Source organism: Anabas testudineus, chromosome 18 (assembly GCF_900324465.2).
Source record: "Anabas testudineus chromosome 18, fAnaTes1.2, whole genome shotgun sequence".
NCBI classification, from domain to species: domain Eukaryota; kingdom Metazoa; phylum Chordata; class Actinopteri; order Anabantiformes; family Anabantidae; genus Anabas; species Anabas testudineus.
Window position 1 is genome coordinate 23,338,794 of NC_046627.1, and position 21,584 is coordinate 23,360,377.

General features: G+C 40.0%; 2 protein-coding genes across 4 annotated transcripts in view; both read left to right on the top strand.

The window, feature by feature from the left end:
• Positions 1–8,180, top strand: part of nhsl2 (NHS-like 2) — a 107,382-nt gene extending 99,202 nt beyond the window's left edge. For all 3 annotated transcript variants that reach the window (XM_026353064.1, XM_026353065.1, XM_026353066.1), the window contains 4 exons: positions 5–1,163; positions 1,375–1,684; positions 2,263–2,377; positions 2,971–8,180. In XM_026353064.1, coding sequence (XP_026208849.1) covers positions 5–1,163; positions 1,375–1,684; positions 2,263–2,377; positions 2,971–3,310 — 1,924 coding nt within the window. In that variant the 3' untranslated portion in view covers positions 3,311–8,180. The remainder of the gene's footprint in view (positions 1–4; positions 1,164–1,374; positions 1,685–2,262; positions 2,378–2,970) is intronic.
• Positions 8,181–11,855: 3,675 nt separating this feature from the next.
• Positions 11,856–21,584, top strand: part of arhgap36 (Rho GTPase activating protein 36) — a 49,795-nt gene continuing 40,066 nt past the window's right edge. The window contains exon 1 of the mRNA XM_026352652.1: positions 11,856–12,124. Coding sequence (XP_026208437.1) covers positions 12,026–12,124 — 99 coding nt within the window. The 5' untranslated portion in view covers positions 11,856–12,025. The remainder of the gene's footprint in view (positions 12,125–21,584) is intronic.

The window sequence follows — 21,584 nt, forward strand, 5'->3', positions numbered from 1 at the left end:
GCAGGTCTCTGTCAGGCTCCAGCACAGCAACAGGTACCACAGTGATTGAATGTATGAAAGTGAGAGGCAGCTCGGAGTCCCTTCTTGACTCTCCTTCCACCTCCAGAGCCACCTCACCCTCACAGCTTTCCACGGAAACTGACGTCAAGGCATCCTCACCATTCAAGCCCCCAGGACTTATGTCCCCATCGAGTGGCTATTCCAGCCAGTCAGAAACCCCCACCCCAACTGTTCCACTCAGTCAAGTAGCAGGTCACGGGACAGTTGGGGCAATAGGGTGCAAGATGCGCCCAAAGATACCAGAGAGAAAATCATCATTACCATCACCCAAGGACCCAGCTGCAAGGTCTAGATTATCCTTTGAGATGCCTGGGAATGCACACCTGGAGCTGTCATCAATCAAGCCAAAGCAAAAGGCCAGCAGACGGCATTCTGACACCTCCACAGCAGCAAAACCTGGAAAAATCAGCCCCAGTTCTTCACAGGCATTGCCTGTGGTTACACAGAATGAGCTGCAGACTGTTCGCCTTCGCTCTGTCTCTCGTGGTGACCTGGAGGACTGTCCTGATGGAGCATCGGACACCATCGAAGAAGAACAACATGGCCGAGACCTAGGCGAGGACCCCAGCCCTCCACCTACTCTACCAAAACCCAAACCACCAGTTGCTTTGAAACCCCCCCTGCCCAAACGCCCAATAAATCTCCTTCTTAAGTGTCCTTCCCTGTCTTCCACTTCTTCCTCGGCCCTAGACTCACCTCCAGCCTCGCCCGTGGACCGGCCTGTGCCTCTGGGCAACATTTACAAAGTCATGAAAAAACCCAAACCTAAAAAACCTCCACCACAAACAAGTTCTTCTGTCCACCCAGATTCAAATTCAACCACCACTGCACAAACTGCCTATGATCACCCCTTCCTCCCTCATTCCCAGTCCCTCTTTGATCTCCCCCCTGTTCCAGACCCCCAGCCCCTCCTGGAAGACCCAGTATTGGAGCCTGAATTTGATGCTGACCTAGAGATCCATCTTGGCCCTGAGGATGGTGGCTCTCTCCCTTCTCCTTGCAGTAACCAGGAGGCCCCAGAACTTCAGGACAAGAGCAAAACTCTTCCCTCAAGGATGACAATCTCCTGTCTGGCAGACCTGTCAGACAAAAAGAAACCCAAGGTGAGGAAGCCTTTAGAACATAGAGGCAATTAAAAGTGCTTTACAGAGGTTCTTGTGGGTGTATGTCCCTCTGGTTTTCCACTTAAACAATCAACAGCAATTTAAACAAGCTGTAACTTTTAATTGTGGAGATTTTTTAGCACCTGTACTTAGATTGCAGAACTATTGCTGCACTGATTTGATGTTCTAAACCCATATATTCGTTATCCAGGTTCCACCTCCAGTACCCAAGAAACCAAATGTCCTGCTCCTTCCCACTTCAGTCCACTCCTCTACTAACGGCAGCACAGACCGTCAGACACCGCAGACCGACAGCCCCGTAGGTCTGCAGTCTCCCATAGGAGCATTCCCACCTGAAGATATTCCCATTGCTGCCAGTGTTCCAGATATGCCAGAAGAAGATGAAAATCACTTGGGAACAGACGAGGACAGTTCGAAAGAGTCTTCACTTCAATCATCTCTGCAGGATTCTTCCCTCACAGAGCTTGAAAGGAAGATGGCCAGCACTAGTATGGGAACAGGTGGGTTTAGAGAGGTTTTGTCAAGAGGTGACTTAACTTACCATGTTAGAGATTTTTTATTTTAACCCATGAAATTTATAGATCTAATGTGTACATGCCCTGGCTCTGATCAGATTGGAGTCTTCTGTTGACAGACGCTTGTAGAACTCTTAACCTTTTTGTCACAGTTTTATACAGTATTCATGTGTTTAATGATGGGTTGGTCAGATCGGCTACATTTACATTTGATTAGGATCCTTCCCTGCTGCGCTTGATGCATAACCTCCTGATTCTGCTAGAGCGTATTTTTTTAAGCTTGGAAGCAAATCAAACCAAATTGCTCTAAGATTGGACCAAATCAAAAGAAAGTGGTTCCCACTGTTTATAACGATGAACATGGCATTTATCATTATTTTCTCATTATTACCTGATTCTGGATCAGGATGATTGTGTCACATTGTGGATGTACATAACTATTATGAATATTGATTTTGGTACAAGAACCAGGAAGCACTGTCCAATGTATGTACCCAATAAATGTAATTATTACAAATCTATTATAATCTTATATTTTAATATGATTTGCCCTTTTTGTTCAGATGACTCAGCCAATGAGAATACGGTCCTCCACATCGCAGAGGAAACAGACGATGACTTGTTGGCCAACACACCTACAACACACACCACAGAAGACCTGTTCACTATTATACACAGGTATGAATTCAGATGCACATCTGTTATGGTAATTACAGACAATGATGTAACAGTATATGTCTTTTTAAAAAGGCTGTTGTAAAGGTTAAAAAGTGCAACTTCCTCATCTGTTTTGTGAGTACAAATGGTCTCAGCCAACACCGAGCTGGCCTGCTGGTTCATTATAACACAGACAGAACAGCTACATATACAGCGGGCTACTGCACAACTAGTTGATGTTATTTTGTCCTTTCATCTGAATCTGTCTCTCTCACATATAAAGACACACATGGATGGAAACACACACAGAAACACAGCAAAGCTAGTCTCTAAGCAACAAGTGTTCTTGATTTTACCTTGTATGATACTGAAAATAGCTTGAAAGGCAGTGAAGAAAGGGTAAGGAGGGGAGGAGGAAGAACAGGAGTCAGTGTTTTCATCTCGTACAAGAAAGGATGGAATCCCTTCTGAAGTCACACGTTTTAGTATTTCATCCTTTAACAGGACAGATGTCAGCCTGTGGATCATCTGGCTTGAGGAATACATTTGCAAATGCAAATTTATTTTCCCATTCTCTGCCTCTGCCAACACTCTTTTCTTTTCTCTTCGATTAGGTCCAAGCGGAAGGTTCTAGGTCGCAAAGAGCCGTCTGACTCTTTTGGTAGCCGTCAGAGCCTTGTGTCACCGGTAAAGCACAACACTAGTGGTAGTGACATCCGAAACCTGACCTTAGGCAGCAGTCAGAGGTCGAGCTCCCGCAATGAGAACTTCATGGCCCTGCTTCAGAAAAAAGGCAGCAAGTCTTCCAGCGGAGGAGCCAGAGTCTCTGCAATGGAGCTTCTCAAAAGCACAAACCCTCTGGCACGAAGGGTCACAGAGTTTTCAACCACCGCGTCAACAGCTGCCGACGAAGGAGAGGCAGCATCTGGGAACGGTAAAACCAATGATCAATGAACCGAAGTATCGTCAGTGGATATTAACCATGTCCGTTTGCTGCTGACAAAGCTACTAATCAATTCTACAATGTGCCACCCACTGATGGGGCCCCATTACTAACTCATCCAACTGGATCACTCCAACTACTGACTGTCCATTTGCACTGTCCAATCAAATTGGAGTACATTTTTGGACAAAATGGTCCCTCCCAAGGTTGGAGTAGTATTCGTCCCTGTCAAACCGGTCCCTCTAGGTGAGGAATCTGTAGAGATCAATGTTTTGTTCTCTCTATATTTTCGTTGAATAGCTGGGTGCTTTGAAGTCATTTTGTCAGTGTGGCAGCCAAATGGATTGACGTATACTGGAGCAGGCGCTGGGAATGTGAGGATATATTCGTGGATGTCTTTACTCCTGGCCTCTTTCTGGATCGCATTATTAAGAGTTCCTGATGACAACAATGGTTACTGCATCTGAATTTGTAACCAGTTATACCAATTTGTGACCACAGAAGATCGGTTATCAAACTAAAGAAAGAAATGGAGTAAGACACAGAAGATGTGACACTTTCAAATGATATATCTGCGATTCAACCAAAACCCAGCCAATAATGCTACAGCACCAACATCTGAAGTTATACAACAGCTGAAGGGTAACGTATTGGCACCTGAGAAAGTACATATGCCTAGAAGCTTGGGCATCACAGCTCTGTCTTTCCTCTGTGTTGGAGTAACACCATAGCAAGCATGAGCACTGTCACTGTCTAAAGACAGAATATTCAGATTTGAGCAGATGGGGGCTTTTTGCCACCAAAGATAAAGTACGAGCATGAAACAGATTTTCATGCTATAAACACAAACTTGGACCTTCACAAAACATTCCACAGAGGCACTCGAAAATTGGACTGCATTTTTGAATGCAAGCACTTTTCTTTTTCTTTGGCGTCGGAGGTGGTTTACACAGTGCAGCCTTTGCATTGATACGTTTTGTTTTTTCAAGACTCATCAATTGTTATTTTTTCAGTCTTTGTTTAGATTGTGTTTTTCTTTTGTTTTGTTTCTGCTTAGACTGTATGTTTTTTTACACATGCTAGATGGCCATATACTGTACATGTTTAACTGGATTGTACTGTATGTATCATGTACAAAGATAAATGTAACGCATCAATCAACAAATATTATTTGCGGACGAAAAGACTAAAAATAGTGTACAGAGCAACAAACTGCTTGGACTACAAACTGCCCACGCCATGGAGGGAAAACACACACTCAAACACACACAGACATTAAAGATGGAAGATAAACAGAACAGACCTGTCTACACAGGTGTATGTGTGTGTTCATGTGCGTGTGTGCACAGATGAAACCATGCCTGTGGAGTTTCTGTACAGAGAGTATGAAGCAGGCCTGGTTACTAAACAGGGTTTTTATTAATTTTGGTCTCTAGTGATAGGACCAAAGGACTGTTAAAATCTACAAACAGACCAGAGGGGATCGAGCGGTGCGTATGTGTGCGTGTGCTGTATGTGTGTGTGTGTGTGTGTGTGCGCAGAGGGAAGTGTCATGAACAAAGTGAGAAATTGAGAGAGGAGAAAGAGAGTGCCTGTTTATGTGTTTGGCATTGTGTGTGTGTGTGTGTCCTCACTATATGTGCATATTTGTATGTGTGTGTGGATGTGTTGCATTTGTGTGCATGATCACTCGTACCCCCACCTGCACCTTTCTGGGGATAGAATTAGTTTGACCTAAGCTGTTCTCACATTATGGAACCACAAAGACTCCCGGGACACAAAGGGAACTCTCGAAAGCGAAAGGACTCTGGATTCAGGAACCACAGGATTACAGAGGCAAAGGCGTTCTGGGATTCCACAGTGAGGGAGTCTGGTGACATTAGCCCCTACAGCTCTAGTGGGGAGACAGGTCTGTCTGTCTGCACTGTTCCAGAGTTACAGTGCAGAATAGTTTGTTTGCTTTGCCATCCTCTGAGCACATTTTCACATATCGTCTCAGAAGCGAGGTGTCGGTCTGTGCCCTCCTCCTGCTCCTACTCACCGCTTGCTCTTCTCCTCCTCCTTTTATCACCGCTGGATCACAGACGCCATCTGGCTCTCTCACCACATACAGCATCATCTCTTTCTTCCCCTGTACGCTGCCACCTCGCTCTGTTTTTTCCACTCGCATTGTCTCACTGTCACTATCACCCTTCCTTTCCGTTAACCCTCTCTCCATCCTCTCCTCCCTCCGCAAACCTCCCCCATATTCTGTGAACCTTCTCCCTGCTCTCCCATCTCTTTTTGCTCCCTTTCTCCTCCTCTCTGCATTCAGTCTATGCATCTGAGCTCAGCAGACGACACGACACCGGATGAATGTCAATGAATGACTGTTAAGAAAACATGCTGTGCTTAGTGTGTAAATGCAAAAACATTCTTTCTTTAGTTTTTATACTTTTTCTTTAACTTCGTTTTGAGTATCGACGTTGCATTGGTTTAACACGGATGAATGAATGAATAAATGGATGCGATCTGTGCACAAACACAGAAACAGGCAGGGTTCGAATGGGTTTTTGCTTAAGGGACCTTGACTTTTGGACTGTAAAGGAAACGCCCTGTGGTCTTTAAACCTGGACCAACACTGAGCTCGGGATCACTGTGTGGTCGGTGTGACACCTTTGGATTAACAGTGGTTCAGCTCTAAACACCTGGCTTATCCTCTACATGGACGGACTACGTTGAAGGAGGATGGAACATTTCATCCTGTGACTCCAAGTTGGCAAACTATCCCTTCGGTGCTATTGAGTCAGAGCTCCCCCTAGTGGATGGAAAAAGCGGAACCACACCTAAACAGAAGAGTTAGAAAAAAAAAAACTTGCACACATCTCTCTTCTCTACAACAGTCCTTCAGGTATTCCACCATCCTGAAAAAAAGACAAAGCATAAATTATCACCATTTATGACTAGTCAAGTGACGCTTGTTTTAAATATTTAGTGAATGAAAAAAGATAAACCTATAAAACTCTGTGTTTGTTTGCCTTGTATACTGAATTATGGGCGTGTTGCCTACTGTGCTTTTTTATTATTATTATTTTTATTTTTTTTCAGCTGCCTTGATAGTATACACACCCACACACAAAGGCAACTTGTGCTAAACTGGGCCAAAATCACGACAAAGTTGTTAAAAGGGAGCTGTTCCATTTAAGTTGAAACAGGAAGGAAAATCTACTGGAAATCTACTGTTGATAATGATGCATCAATGATCATTTTATGTCTTTACCAAACAGTAAGTTGCCCAAATCTGCAATCATATGCAGATATACCTGAGTGTGAAAGGTGCGTTTGTGTTGGATGGCAGATGTCTTTAAATTTGGTTCAGCATTGTTTAACAAGGAAGTACAGAAGAGTACAGACATACAAAGAAACTTATGGGTACACTAGAAACAAAAAACGCTGCTGTTCCGTTTGTACGTCCAGTTTTCTTTTTTTGGAAGTTGTTACAAATATTTCTCAGACACTGAGCAGCTCCAGAGGCAGAAATAATCACCAGTGAGCACAGCCAAAGAAGGTTTCTGCCAACTTGGTGCCATATTTTTAATTTCACTTTTTAGGTTCTTCTGAAACTCAATTAACAACAAATGTGTTTAACAATGGGAGCAGTGCAGTTCATTATCCCTCTATATATATATGTCTAAGCCCTTTACATTATTATCTCCCCCTGCACAAGGAGAATATGGCTGCTTAGCTCCACCCATAGATGTTTTAACAACCAGTGATTTTATTTCTGCCAACAGAGCAGCTCAGCCTCAAAGAAGTTTCTGTAAAACTAAAATTTGAAGTATATTGACAATATATTATATTGAAAATCACCTTTCTATAAAGTAAGGTGGGAGCTATATATTTGCAATATTTAATCCACTATCTCTTCTTTAGGAGGACAAGTATGGAAGAGGGGAAAGAGGGAAGATGAGGGTTCAGGAGCAGAGGTCTGATTCCTCTGAATGTGCGGATTACCACGCTGACATTTATACATGTTCCATCATCTTCCTTCACCGCCTCTCTCCCTTCTTTGTCACCGCCGCGTGACTTAAAGCAGTAATCACGTTAAGAGCTTCTCCTGCCCTCTCGCTCGCTCTCTCACTTCCTTACTTAGTGATAAAAGGTATGGCGAAGCAAGAAAGGAGAGAGCGCTGCTGCTTAATTAATTCTATTTCACTTCAGAGTGGGTCTCTGGAGATACACAGCGGCCAAATAGCAACCTGTTGCTAAGAGACACAAATAGAAGCCGGCGTGGAGAAGTTCGACGTTAAGGTGGAAGCCAACAAAAGGATCACAGTTTATCTGAATAAGCTAAATAAAGCTTGTGTGAACTGTGTTTCCAGTAATTTGTAACAGTGCTACTACAGTGAGAACGCTAATGAGAGAGTGAAGCGGCGTGAAAGGGTCACAGACAGAGAAGTAGTGGCTGCAGATTTGGGCCAGGGAGTATACAAGGGATACGGTTTAGTGTATTTGGACACTTCGGGGGGTACTTTAAAGCATCATATCACAAAAACCCTCCTGCCACTTCCAAGTGAAGGAAAACAAACCACCCAAACCCAGTTTTAACCCCAGTGTTGGGGGGAAGTAAGTAGCTTATAAAGACGCAGAGATAATAATTAGAGACTAAGAGAAAGAGAGACAGATAGAGTTATTGGAATTGTTCTATTTTTGTTATTTCTCGTTGAAAAAAAAAAAAACATATTTAAAGGAATATTCCATGTATGTATTGAATAACCTCTGTTTCCCTACCCCATCCAATGGTGTGATCAGTAGCTGCAAGGTGGCGTCACACACAAACGCTGCCCTCTGCAGCTATGCAGTGCCAATGCGATGAAATTATTCTGTCATTATAAATAAATTATTTTCTTGCTTAAAAAAAAAAAAAAAACAGAATGTTTTGTTTGTTTGCTTCCTGATTGTTTGTTTGTGCCGTCTGCCCCGCACGTCTTCGAGGTTACTTTCACTATTAAAGAGATTCCCTGAAGAGGCAAACACACTTCTGTTAATTGGATGTTTCCGTCTACACAGTGAAGCTTGAGATTGGGACTAAAAGCCGTTGATCCAAACAGTAATCATTATTTACATGTTTAACTAAGTTGTGTTCATGTAGCAGAAGCACATTTATAAAAGAAAAATATCTGTTTTTTTATATAATAGGAAGCAGATGTAGCTGTTTGTAATATTCCTTATTTTTATTACACATTAGACATTTAGACAAAATTTGAAAATGTGGATTTCCTCTGGTTTCCCGTTACCATCAGTAAAGAACATGAGCTGTAAGCACTTTATTTCTTTCTATGATGGTGTGTTTTCTTTTCACACACAATCAAGGATTGGCATTGGCATAAAAGATGTTTTACTGACATCGCCTTTCAGGATTTCTGGGTAGTGAAGTCCAGCTGGTGCAAAGCCATTACAGCCTTACTATTCAAAATGATGTGTGCAAACAATAATAGATACTATATTTATCATCTAAATCTAGCTAAGAGGACTTGCCCAGCTCAATGGGACAGGACTGTTCACATACTCCTACTTTCTGACGTACCTTTGTCCTTTCTGAACAAATAAAACATGGGGCTGAGGATTGTTTGGTCAAACTGCGCTGGTCATTGTTTATGCGGTCTACTTGAATCTTAGAAGACTTACAACCTACAGACGTTTTTTTTTGCTGTGCATTGGGTATTGATTAAAATGTAAACCACAAAGAAAAATACTTTTATATTATATATATATATATATATATATATATATATATATATATATATATATATATATATATATATATATATATATATATATATGTACTGTGTATATACACAGTATGTGAATATGCTTAGGACTGATGGTGTTCTGGGAGGAGATGTGGGTGAAATGTTCCTTTAATCTTTAAATACAGATCAGCATCAGTTAGTGTGCAGGTTCACCTCCCGGGCTGAGTCTGTGTTTCCATTAGGAAATGTGCATGCTGTTGTGGCTCCGGGAAAGACAGTTGTTTTTCTAATTAGTCATGCTCACCTCCAAGACGCAGCGAGTCAGCTTTTGCTCTAAAAGCAAACTTGTGTAATTACCAGTAACAGTCTGGTGAGAGTCGTGTGTGTGTGTGTTTGTGTGTTTGTGTGTTTGTGTGTTGGTGCCGGTTGGGCCATCAAGGCTGCTTCTGTGTGTTTCATGTTCCAGCTCTGTGATGATGCCCTCTCCATTAACTGCAGCCTTCTTATTTACACACATATTCTTGTCCTTCTTCAGTTGTAAGGACACCCATTGTCACGCTATATTTTCTAGCCCCTAACCCTGCATAACCACGAGAGTTAATTACCTAACCTAATTTACACTAAACCTAATCCCCATCTTAATCCTAAAACCTAAACCTCACATGACCCTTTGAAGTTAGGAAGAAAAGCCGATATTGCACTAAAATGTGTCGGCTCACAGAATTTCCCTCTCCTTATTCTAAAAACTAACATTTAAAGAATAAAATCCACAGTTTGCATCAACCTTTTTAAGTTATGACAAGATCTCTGGAAAATAAGTTGAACCACCATAGTCCACTGAGTAATGAGTGGACTATGAGGCCACTCATGAGGCAATTTTCTGCTAGACTTAAATGCATTTCTATTTACTACATACAATACTAGAATAAACACAGTTTTAAGTTGGGTGCTCCTGCATATAAAGTTACTACAATTAGCAGCTGGTTAGTCTAGTGGTAACATCACTGCCTCCCATGTGGCAGAATGGGGTTCAAATCCCAGCTGTGGTCTACCTCCAGCAGGGGTCCTTAGGCAAGACCTCCTCACGCTTACCCTGCCTACTCTTGTAACTTGTACTGACTTGTAAGTTGCTTTGGATAAAAGTGTCTGCTAAAATTTAAAATGAACTTTTAAATAGTAATAGCTTCAATTATGTTTACACACTTAACAATCAGTTAAATAAATCAAGTTAGTAAGTTCCAATTAATGTGAGTTTTAAATGACACACAAATTCCACTTGGTTTTAAAATCCAAAATTATTATGTCACCACAACTCATTGAAGCAGGTTTTCAATTTTAAAAGTTTGTGTGAATCAATAACTTAAGATAAGAATGTCGATTATCGTGTGAATGTGGTTTTAGTGAAGTACTGGAAAGAGCTCACCTGAGTGCTGGTTCTTTAACTAAGTTGCAGTTGGGCTCTACTACCATCTAGTGGGTTTTTATGTGCAGCTTCTGGAGAATTTTTGGAAAAACACAAATACCCCAAGAAAGAACTATTATTTATAGTATAGTATAGTATAGTATAGTACAGTATATATTTCTTTCTCTTCATTTAACATAGTTTGTCCATATTGGTAAAACCTTAAAGCACTAGCATTGCAACACAACCTCAGACACAAACAGTTCTTGGTGTGTTTTTGAAAGACTGACTGCTGAAAGTGATGCTGGTGGTTTTGGATTGCTTTCCTAACAAGTTAATTCATTTCGAAAGGACACTTTTAATAAGCGTTCATCCTTCACAAAAGTGTGTATTTTCATCTGCAGAAAACAAACTGTTGAGAATTGAGCAGCTGTTTATCGTTCGTTCTCTGCGGTCAGTGATGCTAAATGTGGTCCAGTGTATGCTATGATGTAACAACATACTGAATGTGTGTGCACTTCTACATTGCTATAGAAAGGCAGGAAGTTAAAGCAGTGGAGGTCATCGTGCTGTAACGGGCTTTTCAGCTTCAAGTTCATCTTTCAGAATAAAAACAATGAGTGACATTGGAGTTTTCAGAAAAAAAAAATAGTATTAGTAATAAAAATTTGACAAAAAAAAAGTGTCAGTAGTTTTAAAGAAACTAAAAAGTCACGTCATAAACAATTTTGTGAGGACACGACACCCTCACAGCTTGAAATGGTTTTTAAAGGGTTTCAATATGGTTTTCAGGTTAAGGTAGAATTAGTGTAGACATTTAGTTGTGAGGATATATGTTAATGACTGTCCTCAACTGTAGAAAGACAGATAAGCGACTGTATAAGCTTTGTCTGTGTATCAGAAGCTGTTTTATTACTGTTACAGCTCGGTTCACACTGTTTTTGCCCTCCACACACACACAAACACACACACACACAGAGGGGAAGGCTCGCTCATCAGGTCAGAACTACCAAGCTTCACTCTTCCTGTTTCTGACAGTGGGGAACACGTCACGTTATCTATGACACACACACACACACACAGGGCCGTGGCTAACACAGGAAGAACTGACAGAAATCTACCATCAACACATCAAACGGGTTTCATGTTACAAATATTCATAAAACAAACATTAAGGGAGACGGCGATAGAGAAAATGAACTCAAATTGTCACAGTGAAGAAAAATACAGATCAGCTTCATGAAGCAAAGGGAGGGGAAAAGAAAAGATTAAATTGCAAAGGAAGGGGAAAAAATGAGAGGAAGTGGAACCAAAACAGAAAAAGGGAGGGACGAAGGGCTGAAGTGATGAGGGGAGGAGGAAGAGGGGGGAGAACAGAGGGGGAGGAGTAATGTCAAGTGCAGGACAGAAGATAGTAAACAGCAGCACTACTGTAGAAAGAGAAGAAGGAGCAGAAGGAGGAGGAGGAGGAGGAGTAAAAGCTAGAGACGAGGAACATTTTTTAAACATTGTGACTATTCGTGACTATTACTGTGAGGCTGAGGAAGGGCCACACACACGCACACACACACACGCACACGCAGCCCTGACTCATGCTTCTGCTGGATAGACCAACGCCGTTCACATCCACACTTCAGCCTGTGCACAGAGGAGATCAACCTGTGCGACTAGACATGCATTTCTTCTACGTGGTGGGTAACACATGGCTCAGTGTGTTTGTGTGTGTGTGTGTGTCAACATGTGCATGTTTTACTGTAGCTCGGAGCTTCTTGTCCTGCAAAAAGGACACCTCCTGTTCTCTTATTTTCACGTGAAATCTGCTGACAGGGTGGAAACATGTCTAAGAAATAATGATTTGAATGTGAAAAAAAATCTGATGCTTTGCAATACAGCTGGTGGACTTTAGTGAATATGTGTGGCTTTTAGGTTTTTGTTAGAGTATGGTGAAGAAGTGATAAAGTTAAAGATGACAGAGCAGCTCGATCCTAATAATTACTTATAGGCCACATGTTATCTGTACTCTTTTATCATCTATACTTTTATTGCACTGTCAACCAGCTGCGTTTGCTGGACTTATTCCTCAGTAACTCTTAGGTCTTATGAATACAGTTCCAACATAATCCCTGTAAAATCACAGGGTCAGATCACTTCTTATTTGAACTGTGATTATTGTAAACATCCCTGTTTGGATTGAGAATCAATGCCCCACCTCTGTTGGTTTCATAGTTGCGGTTAAAAATAATCAGCATTTGATGGCAGAAATCCCAGAAAACCAAAAAAAAAAAAAAAACCAAAAACCCAGTAACACAGTCATTTGTTCCTCGGCTCGGTGCCTATCTGTCCACCAATTGTGGAAGAAAATAACATGTTAATTCTAAAAAGCAAGAGGAAAGGGAAGAAACAGCCACAGGCGAAGGTAGAAAACAGTGGCTGTGTTCCCCTTTTCCTCAAAACACAAAATAAGGATTACTTCTGCTTACATTACTAAGAAAGGAAGACGTGGCAAGTGCTGCCCCACTACTCTGTTCAGTTGTGTTGACTCTGTCCACAGAGGAGCCATCAGTGGTCAGGGGGTTGTTTTTGCTGTTGAGGCCCACCACTGCTGTACCATCAGAGCGATGATGCGATTCGAACCGGATCCGGGTTTTGCTCGGTGAGCAGTAATGACACTGAGCCCACAACCCTGGCGGTCGCCCGTGCTCGCTGTCGGCGTTCTGGTACCAATGTGGACTCGCTGTGATCTTCCTGTGAGGAAGTGCAGGACCTAGTTACAGAGAGAGGTGTTGAGGTGCAGCATGTCCTGTTTCCCCACGAGCTAAAATAAGAGTCAATGTTGGATTCACAGTGACCAGGTGATGTGAAGTGCTTCTGCCTGTCCGAACTGCACGTGCCACTGTGGATTTAGTTTAGTTTTTATTTTCATTGTTTAGTTAGTTCCTCTTTATATGCCCTAATCATTTTCCTGTATGGTCCAGCAGAAGTGCAGCACATATTTGACCAGCGTACACATCATTTCATGAGTCTTATATTTCAGTATAATTGCAGGTCAGTTCCAGTCCATTCTGCATATGTTCAAATGTTGTTTATTCATTTCTTTTTTGTCTACGGGGATAGGCAGACATACTGTAGAGAACATTTTGCACACTGGTTGTACCTGTCACCTCAGGCAATTGAAACAGGAGCAGACAGATCTGTGTTAAGTACTGTATCCGAGCATTGCAGCATGTCGGTGCCACATTACAAAGAAATATAACACTTTTATGAGCTGCTCTGTGTTTGAGTATGGTTGTTCCATTTCAAACTTTACAGTATTTGTGTGTGTACAGCAAGCGTGGGTTTATGTAAGGCAACAAAGGGCATTGTGTTCAAGGCAGCTCAAAGGTTACTCAGCGTTGCAACATTTGTCATGTGTGATCTGTGTTATGAGATTGAAGTAGGACTCACACGCTGTATGACATTCTGACTTCTTACAAACTCTGTATTGTATGAATCTTGCACACTGTATGCAGGACAGACGTGAGTCTGTGTTAGCTTTAACCATCCTCTGTATTTTCATTAAGAAGAGCTTAGTTACATTCGCCTCAGCATGCTGAGACCAGAGCTCTGGTTTTAAGTGGTTGTGGTTACTATAAACCTGTTACAATGCATTTAGATATGTTTTTCCACTACTGCACGGAGGAGCTGTGCAGGTGAGGGCTGTCAAAATGTTGTTCTTAAGTCAAACAACGTTTTTTCCATTTTTAATAAAAAGGACTCAAATGTTGTTTCCCCAATTTCAGTTTTTGCTTAACCAGTTGACACTTATGAATCATCGGGCAAAGAACTGTGAAACTTGCAAATCTATGCCTAAACTTAATGTGTGTATGAAGATGTGATACTTCACTGTCACTATTAATGTCTTGAGGCTTGACATGGCTCCCAAAAGACTTAAAAACAGGTCTTGGAAAACATTTTACTGCTGATATTTTCTGGTGATCACTGAAAAATTCCAGATATAAGATCAAATTATCCAACCTGGAAAAATCTCAGCACAGGTTATTTGCTTCTGTTTTGTAAAATGTGTACTGCAATACAACTCCCATTTCAACATTTGAACTAAAATGCAATAAAAACAGTTAGCTTGAACTTATATTTACCTGGAAAAAGTACAAAGACAAGATTTTAAGTGTTTTCACTGACCATCTTATGCAATATGAAACCGTCATGCAAAGGTTTTTTGGAAAACCACTGTTGCATCAGGAAATATTGCCTGAAACTCTATTACTGAGGAAGCCGTATATCAATTCTGTGCAGAAACTCTGCCGAGTTCTCCAGGTCTGAGCTCATGATGTGAGATGGACCAAAGACAATGGAAAAATGTTATGTGGTCAGACGAGTTCACGTTTCAGTTGGTTTCAGTTTTCTTGCCTGTAGTCCACATTGTTCTCTTGATAAAAATGTGTGGCACGTCACAAAGAGCGATGGCAACAACAACAGACTGCTGAGCAGCTCAAGTCTTGTATCAAGCAAAAAGGGGAAAATATTCCACTTGCAAATCTGCAACTATTCGTATCCTCAGTTACAATCAGTTCAAAAATGTCAGTTCCTGTTCTTGAACCCTAAGGATTAAATTCATTTGTCGGGTTTCTTGAAAGGTAACACTCTGTAGTTTACTTTCAAATTTTCAATATAAGTTTAAATAATGCTCTAAAGAGGTGGTTCGAGTTAGGTAAAGGTTGCTCTGAGGCTACAAAGTGGCTAAAAATCTTTAAGAAAGCACTAAAATTGTATGTTCTTATGCTTATCTAATATTTTATCCAGGGATTTAATACGGTGAACATTTTGAGACTGCTAAAACGACCATTTATCAATCAACTGATGAGATTCCTGTCTTCTGTGACTTCTACTTTCAGTGGTGAATTGCAATGTCGTGAAGTGCAGGGAAGGTAGACTTACTCAGAGTAAACAGAGAGACCCTCCCTTTGTTTAATATCCCGGAGAGAACTACAAAACACATTGACAATTGACTGAGAGTTGTCAAAAATAAAAGTGAACAACAATTTACCACCTAGACACGATTTGTAAAAAGTCTAATTGAAAAGAAAGGTCAAGTAACAGTGGTAAATATGACTCATGTCCAGTTTTTTTTGAGTGTGTTGCAAGCATTAAATTTGCTTCATTAAATTTAGCAATTAATTAAATTTTAGAAAATATAATGGTCACTGAAAATCTGATATTTTAAACTTTTATCAATTGAATAAAAACAAATCAAATAAAGGTTCAATAACATAATTTTAGTTTATGTTCTGGAATGGGTTTTTTTCCATGATAACAAGTATGATATTTGAATGGATTTTTCCTATTTAGAGAGTTTTGAAATGCTCTAATTTGGCAATGTTGTAGAGTGAGTGAGTGCAGAGGCATGATATATGTGTTTGTGCAATAGAAACTGCCTGTGAGTGTGTGTGTGTGTGTGTGTTTGTGTGTGTACAAGTGTGACGTTATCATTTCTTTACGGCTCAGATTGAGAGGCTCTGCCATCTGCTTGGAACACCACTTGGCCATGACCAACGAAACCAAGTCCAGCTCAATCTTAAAGTTAATAGCACATTTTTAGCACTCCATCTCTCTCTCTCTTTCCTTCCACTCAGACGTTACCAGACAGCTGCATCACTTTTTTCTCAAACTATTATTTCTGCATCTGCCCATCTGTCATCTCTCTCGCTCCACTGCTGGCTCTGTCGTGAGCGGCTTGTACGCCTCAATTACATTTCTTGCCTCTCGTTTTGATTTGGGAAACGGAATCTAGAACATTATTTGGCTCCATGTAGTGGCAAAGCACCATTAAATATCTAGTATCTTGGATCATATTTGTGGACTTGAAGCTTTGGATTTGACCTCTGAACCCCATGCAGGACTGTAGCTTAAGTGGGTGATGGGTTTTTTTTCTGCTGTTGCTGACGAGGTAAAGACTGCTTGATTTTTCTAGTTATGAGTCATGTTGTGATTGCTGTTATGAATAAAGACAAAAGTTTACAGACGTGAGTTGACCTTTCGTCAGAGGGTGAGCAACTCTGCAATCGAAATTAATCTAATGCTACTTACTTATTACTGGAACTACTTTCTATATAAAGAACTAATAGGTTTTTAATGTTGCAGTCTTTGAGTGGAAATGACACATGCCTCAGAGCCTCGACATCGAAACTACTTTCGTGATTTAATTGGATAATTGTTCAGAAAAAGACCAGCGTGATAAGGGAGGAGGAAACTGACAACTATCTGAGCATGTTTCCTGTCTCAATCTACTGTAATGAATATAAAAGGAAAAGACAGAGATGACAAACTTTACCCCACAGTTTTAAGTTTGTCTGGAGAACCAGTTGGTCTGGTAAACATTTTAAAGGTGTTCTGTTCAGCTCTGACAAGATCTCATATGAGGTGATGAGTTAAATTATAGAATTAGAGCTCTGTGATCTGTACTAAAAGCTAAATGTGTTCAGCCTTTCTGATAAGTCAAAGCTTTTATTGCTTATAAAATGTCTTCATTGTGAAAACTCAAAATTAAAAAACATTTCAAAGTAAACAAAACAAAAAGCGTTTCTGATCCAACACCTGAACCAATCAGCTGCTAGATAAGGTGCCACACGTTTCCCATCATGCCCCGAGGTTAATTATACAGTTATTACTATTAGGCCTATGTTGTATGAGTTAACGTTAGATTTTGCGAACATTCATGTTTTAGACATAAAATAAATAACAGGTTCAAATGTCCTCATTACAGGTTTAATAGACATTATTCTTTAAAACATGATGCTTGGTGAAAACAACACAGGTAACTTCAGTGCTCTGCCACAAGTCCCGCCTCTCGTCCAGTTACAGGTATAGATATACATCAAAAAGAAAATAATAGAGAGGTTTAGGAAGTAGATTAAAACCACAAGTAAGTAATAGTTTGTAAAATTCCATAGGTCCATATTATACATTGTATTGTGGATCTCTTATCCCATTATAAACTCTCTGTCTGATTGTTGTGTTGCCTTTTGTTTGACAGCACAAAGAAAGAGAGAGGAGCATAGGGATGGAGAGCAGGATGGTGAAATGAAAGAAAAACGCAGGTGAGAAGGTGGTCAGATAGTTAAGATTACAGTGATAAGGACAAGGCAGCTTACATCTGATGCAAGTGGTTCAAAAGAAAGTGAACTTATTCTAATGTGCATTGGCTGAGTAGTTTTACCTCTGTAAAGTAAAAAGTGATGCTCTGTGGTTCAACACGGTAGTATGTTTTCTCAGATTTATTGGTATTATATATATATATATATATATATATATATATATATATATATATTATATATATTATACATATATTAATGTAGTGAATGTTTTCCAGTAAAATTAGTTAGTAACTAAATTAGTTAGTTAGGTGTGTTGAACACCTTTGCAAGTTACTGTATACATGTCACATTTTCATAGAGGGCTGAAAACCTCTAAACGTTATAAGCCTAGAATGGGGTTATCATTTGCTCTGCATGCATAATGTCAGAGCAAGTCAGGATCAGGTCAGATAGAAAACTAACAATGCACTGATCACTGATAATGTGCTCAGAACTCGCTTAACTTGTAATTTATTAATTTCTTGTTGAGGTGAAAAACGGTCTAGATATATCAGTACAGAACGGAAGCAGAGCAGCAGCTAGTATGAAATTAGCATAGAGGATAGAAATAGAAATCATTGTGTGCAGCATTTTGGGTACCCAGTGGAAATAATAGATATAAACAGTATGTAAGTATTGTAAGAAAGTAGTGCCATTCACCATGGCTAACACAACCACTATGTAAAAACACCAGTAAATCCAACAGCTCCTCTTAGTTGTTTCAAAGTGATTACCATAATTATCTTATCAAATGTGCACTTTAACTAGTACCTGCTTGACCACGCAAATGCAGTGTCTTGACAGGAGACTTAGTTACTGTCCAAAGGTCTCCACTGCTGCCAGAAAATGTAGACTAAGCTGGCCTGTGTATTCTTAACGGTCTCTTATCTCTGTGTCATACTAGAAGAAAAATTGGGCACCAGGAGAGTACTACTTTGATCATGGTTGCATTCAAAAATAAAGACTAACAAATACTTATTATTTATTTTTGTTTTTTAACAGTTTTTTATGTTTAATTTGTAAAAAAGGATTTCAGTAAGAAGGTCACACGCAGCTTCATTTAGAAGTTAGAGGCTTGTTTACAGTTCATGCACAGTTATAAAGTCTGAAGAAAGTCATGTGATATCATACAGGAGAGAAGCCAGCCAGTTCAGTTTGTGATAAAACCTTTTACAGTGCTTAGAAATCGCTGCATTTTACTGCAGTCATTTCAGTATGCACCTGCATCGTTTTGCGTGTGTTGTGTGTCTTTCAGTCAAATTTCCCGTCTTGTTCTAGTGAACCTAATATTGTGTATCTTTTCATCTCATGAGCTGTGTATTTTCACAACCCTACTTCACACGTACCCTACCTTCACATTTATGTTAATCAGTAATTTAACATGTAATTACTGTGCTTAGCTTCATAGAAGACTGAATTAAACAGCAAAACAAGTATTATTGTGCAAAAAAGCAGGTTAAATAGATGGTTAAAAGTAAAAGAAAAAAAATCTTTAAAAAAATTTAAATTTGAAAATAATTTATAACATCTCAGTTCTGCATTTAGCCTCAGAAGCTCCACTCTTTTGTTCCCTCTTTATTCCTATCATTATCAATCACTTTCTGTTTTCAGCCAGTTGTGTTTTATGGACCAAGTGTTAATCCTGAGTCACTAAATTCATCAGGCAAATATATCACTGCGCACTTTATAGCATTTCTTTTAAATTTGCCTGAAATACTGCTGCTATGTGACGTCGTTGCTAAAATATACGATGATGATCGTGTGGTTTGTACTTTATGCTGCTCATATTTAAATGCAGTCTGTGTAGAGTTATGTGTTTGTGTGCAGTCCTTTCTCCCGCTGGAGCTGCTGATGAAGACGTTGCCTAATGCTTTGGATGCTTCTGTTAATAATGAGCACCACATGTCATGAAAGAAAAAGAAGGGAAGATAAAGGTAATGGCGGCATGAAATGGGTGGGGTGGAAATGCTAAAGATTTAGGGGATGATTTCAGGAATGAAACTTGAGAAAGAACATGAGGTTGTGACCTGTTCAGGGAAAGCATATTTGTTTCTGACCCCAGGGCCTGGAGCTTGTCTGCTGAATTAGGAACTAATCCCACCACATCCTCCATCTCATCTCCTGTGTCACCTCCAGTCCATCTCAGGTTTTCTACTGTCTCAGAGACACAAAAACACTTAGAGGAGTATAGTGAGTATATTTCTAACCACAATGTTGTCTTTAATAGCTGAATTGGATCAGCTACACATCTACAAATGATATAATAAATAAACCAAGAATTTTATTTAGAGCAGCAAAACACTGAAGAGATTGTATGATAGTGAATCGATAAATGCAGTTTGAAACTCCCTAAAATACCATCAATAAATTTCAGTGTTGCTTGACAGGAGAACTTTTGCTTTTCTCCTGAGGTTTGGGAAATTTATGACCATTAACTCATCACTGCTCTGTATTTCTAGTCCTGACTTTTCATTTCTGTTTAGTCTCCCCTCATCCTGGCTACGTCACATTTTGCAATAACATCAATTATTCAAACCCCTATAGATATGTATTTGTGGTGGGTCTCTGCCGCCTGCACAGAAATGATAAAGAAAGCTTTCATGTTTACTACTCTAGATAACGTGAGATTGACAACTGGCTGACTTTAAAGACTGTTAATCAAATGGTAAATAAGTTTGATACAATATGCTTTCTGTCTATCATGACCAGGTTTCCTTTTCAAAAGACAATTTTGACGTCAATGGGACTTAACTGTTGAGAGGATAGCAATAGTGTAATTCTATATAATTTCTATTGTCAACAAATTGAATGAGAAGACTGACCTATTCAGTGTCTTGGTACTTTGTTATGTTTTTTTTAACTCAGCCCCAGGGCCCATTTGCGCCTAACAAAGTTGTAAATCTGTAAAACAAGTTGTGTAATTTCTTAAACAACTTACCAATATAGTTTTTAGTAAACAGGTTCAAATGGAAGCAGATGTTTGCGATGATTTTCAGTGGCAGAATTAAAACACATTTGGTGCCTTCCTGCTGGCAGTATGATGATGTTCTGTATGTGAGAGCCTGTCAAAATAAGGTCACAGTGAGGCTCACAATGGAGCTGTATGGCACCGAGGAATACGATACACAGTTGTGCTGGATTTCCCAGCATTATCTTTTAAATAAAAAAGAAATATAAACAAATGATCAAATTTAGTCTTGGATTTCCAATGTAAAACTAACTTAATGATCGCAGACAGTGTCAAAATAATATATCATTCTTCATTTTATCCACATTTAACCTCTTGACATACTTTATTGATCGCCTTGGGGAATTTATGGTGGACAGCTGCCAGACAGCGCGTACTGTATCTACGCTACTACAGAATTTTGTGTCTTGTCCCAGGACAACTCAACAAGTAGCCAATCAAACCACTAACCCTGCGGTTTGTAGATGACTGCTCTACCACCTGAGCTACTGCTGCCCTCAACTCAACTTCAGCTTTTCTATGATTTCATAGATGTCATTGTGCACATAGCACAGACGCAAGTGAAAAACATTTAAGATATAATGTGACTGTGTCCGATTGGCATCATCATATTGTTTGCTTTTTCTTTTGATTTGCTTTTCCAGGGTTTTACCTCTGCCTCCTTTAGTTGTTGTTTGTGCCAGTCTCCTCTCCAGCAGGTTAAATATTCACCTGGGTGAATTAATCTGGTGATTAACTTGGAAAATCTAAAATATTCCACTTTTTCCATTAGATGATGTCCTTTGGTGAGTTGGCGACATGTTTTGGAACGTGCAGACAAAATGTTTCTGTACACCTCTGAAATGCTGCTGTTACAATCATGACATATATTATCAGTCAAGATTAGTGAGCCTGTTCCAGATGCAACCATAAAAACCCAAGCCACGATATTACATCTACCATGCTTCACAGATGAGCTTGTGGTTTGGATCATGAGCAGATCCCTTCTTTTTTCCACATTTTGGTCTTTTCATCCTTTTGGTGGACGTCATCAATCTCTAAGTATTTTTCAGG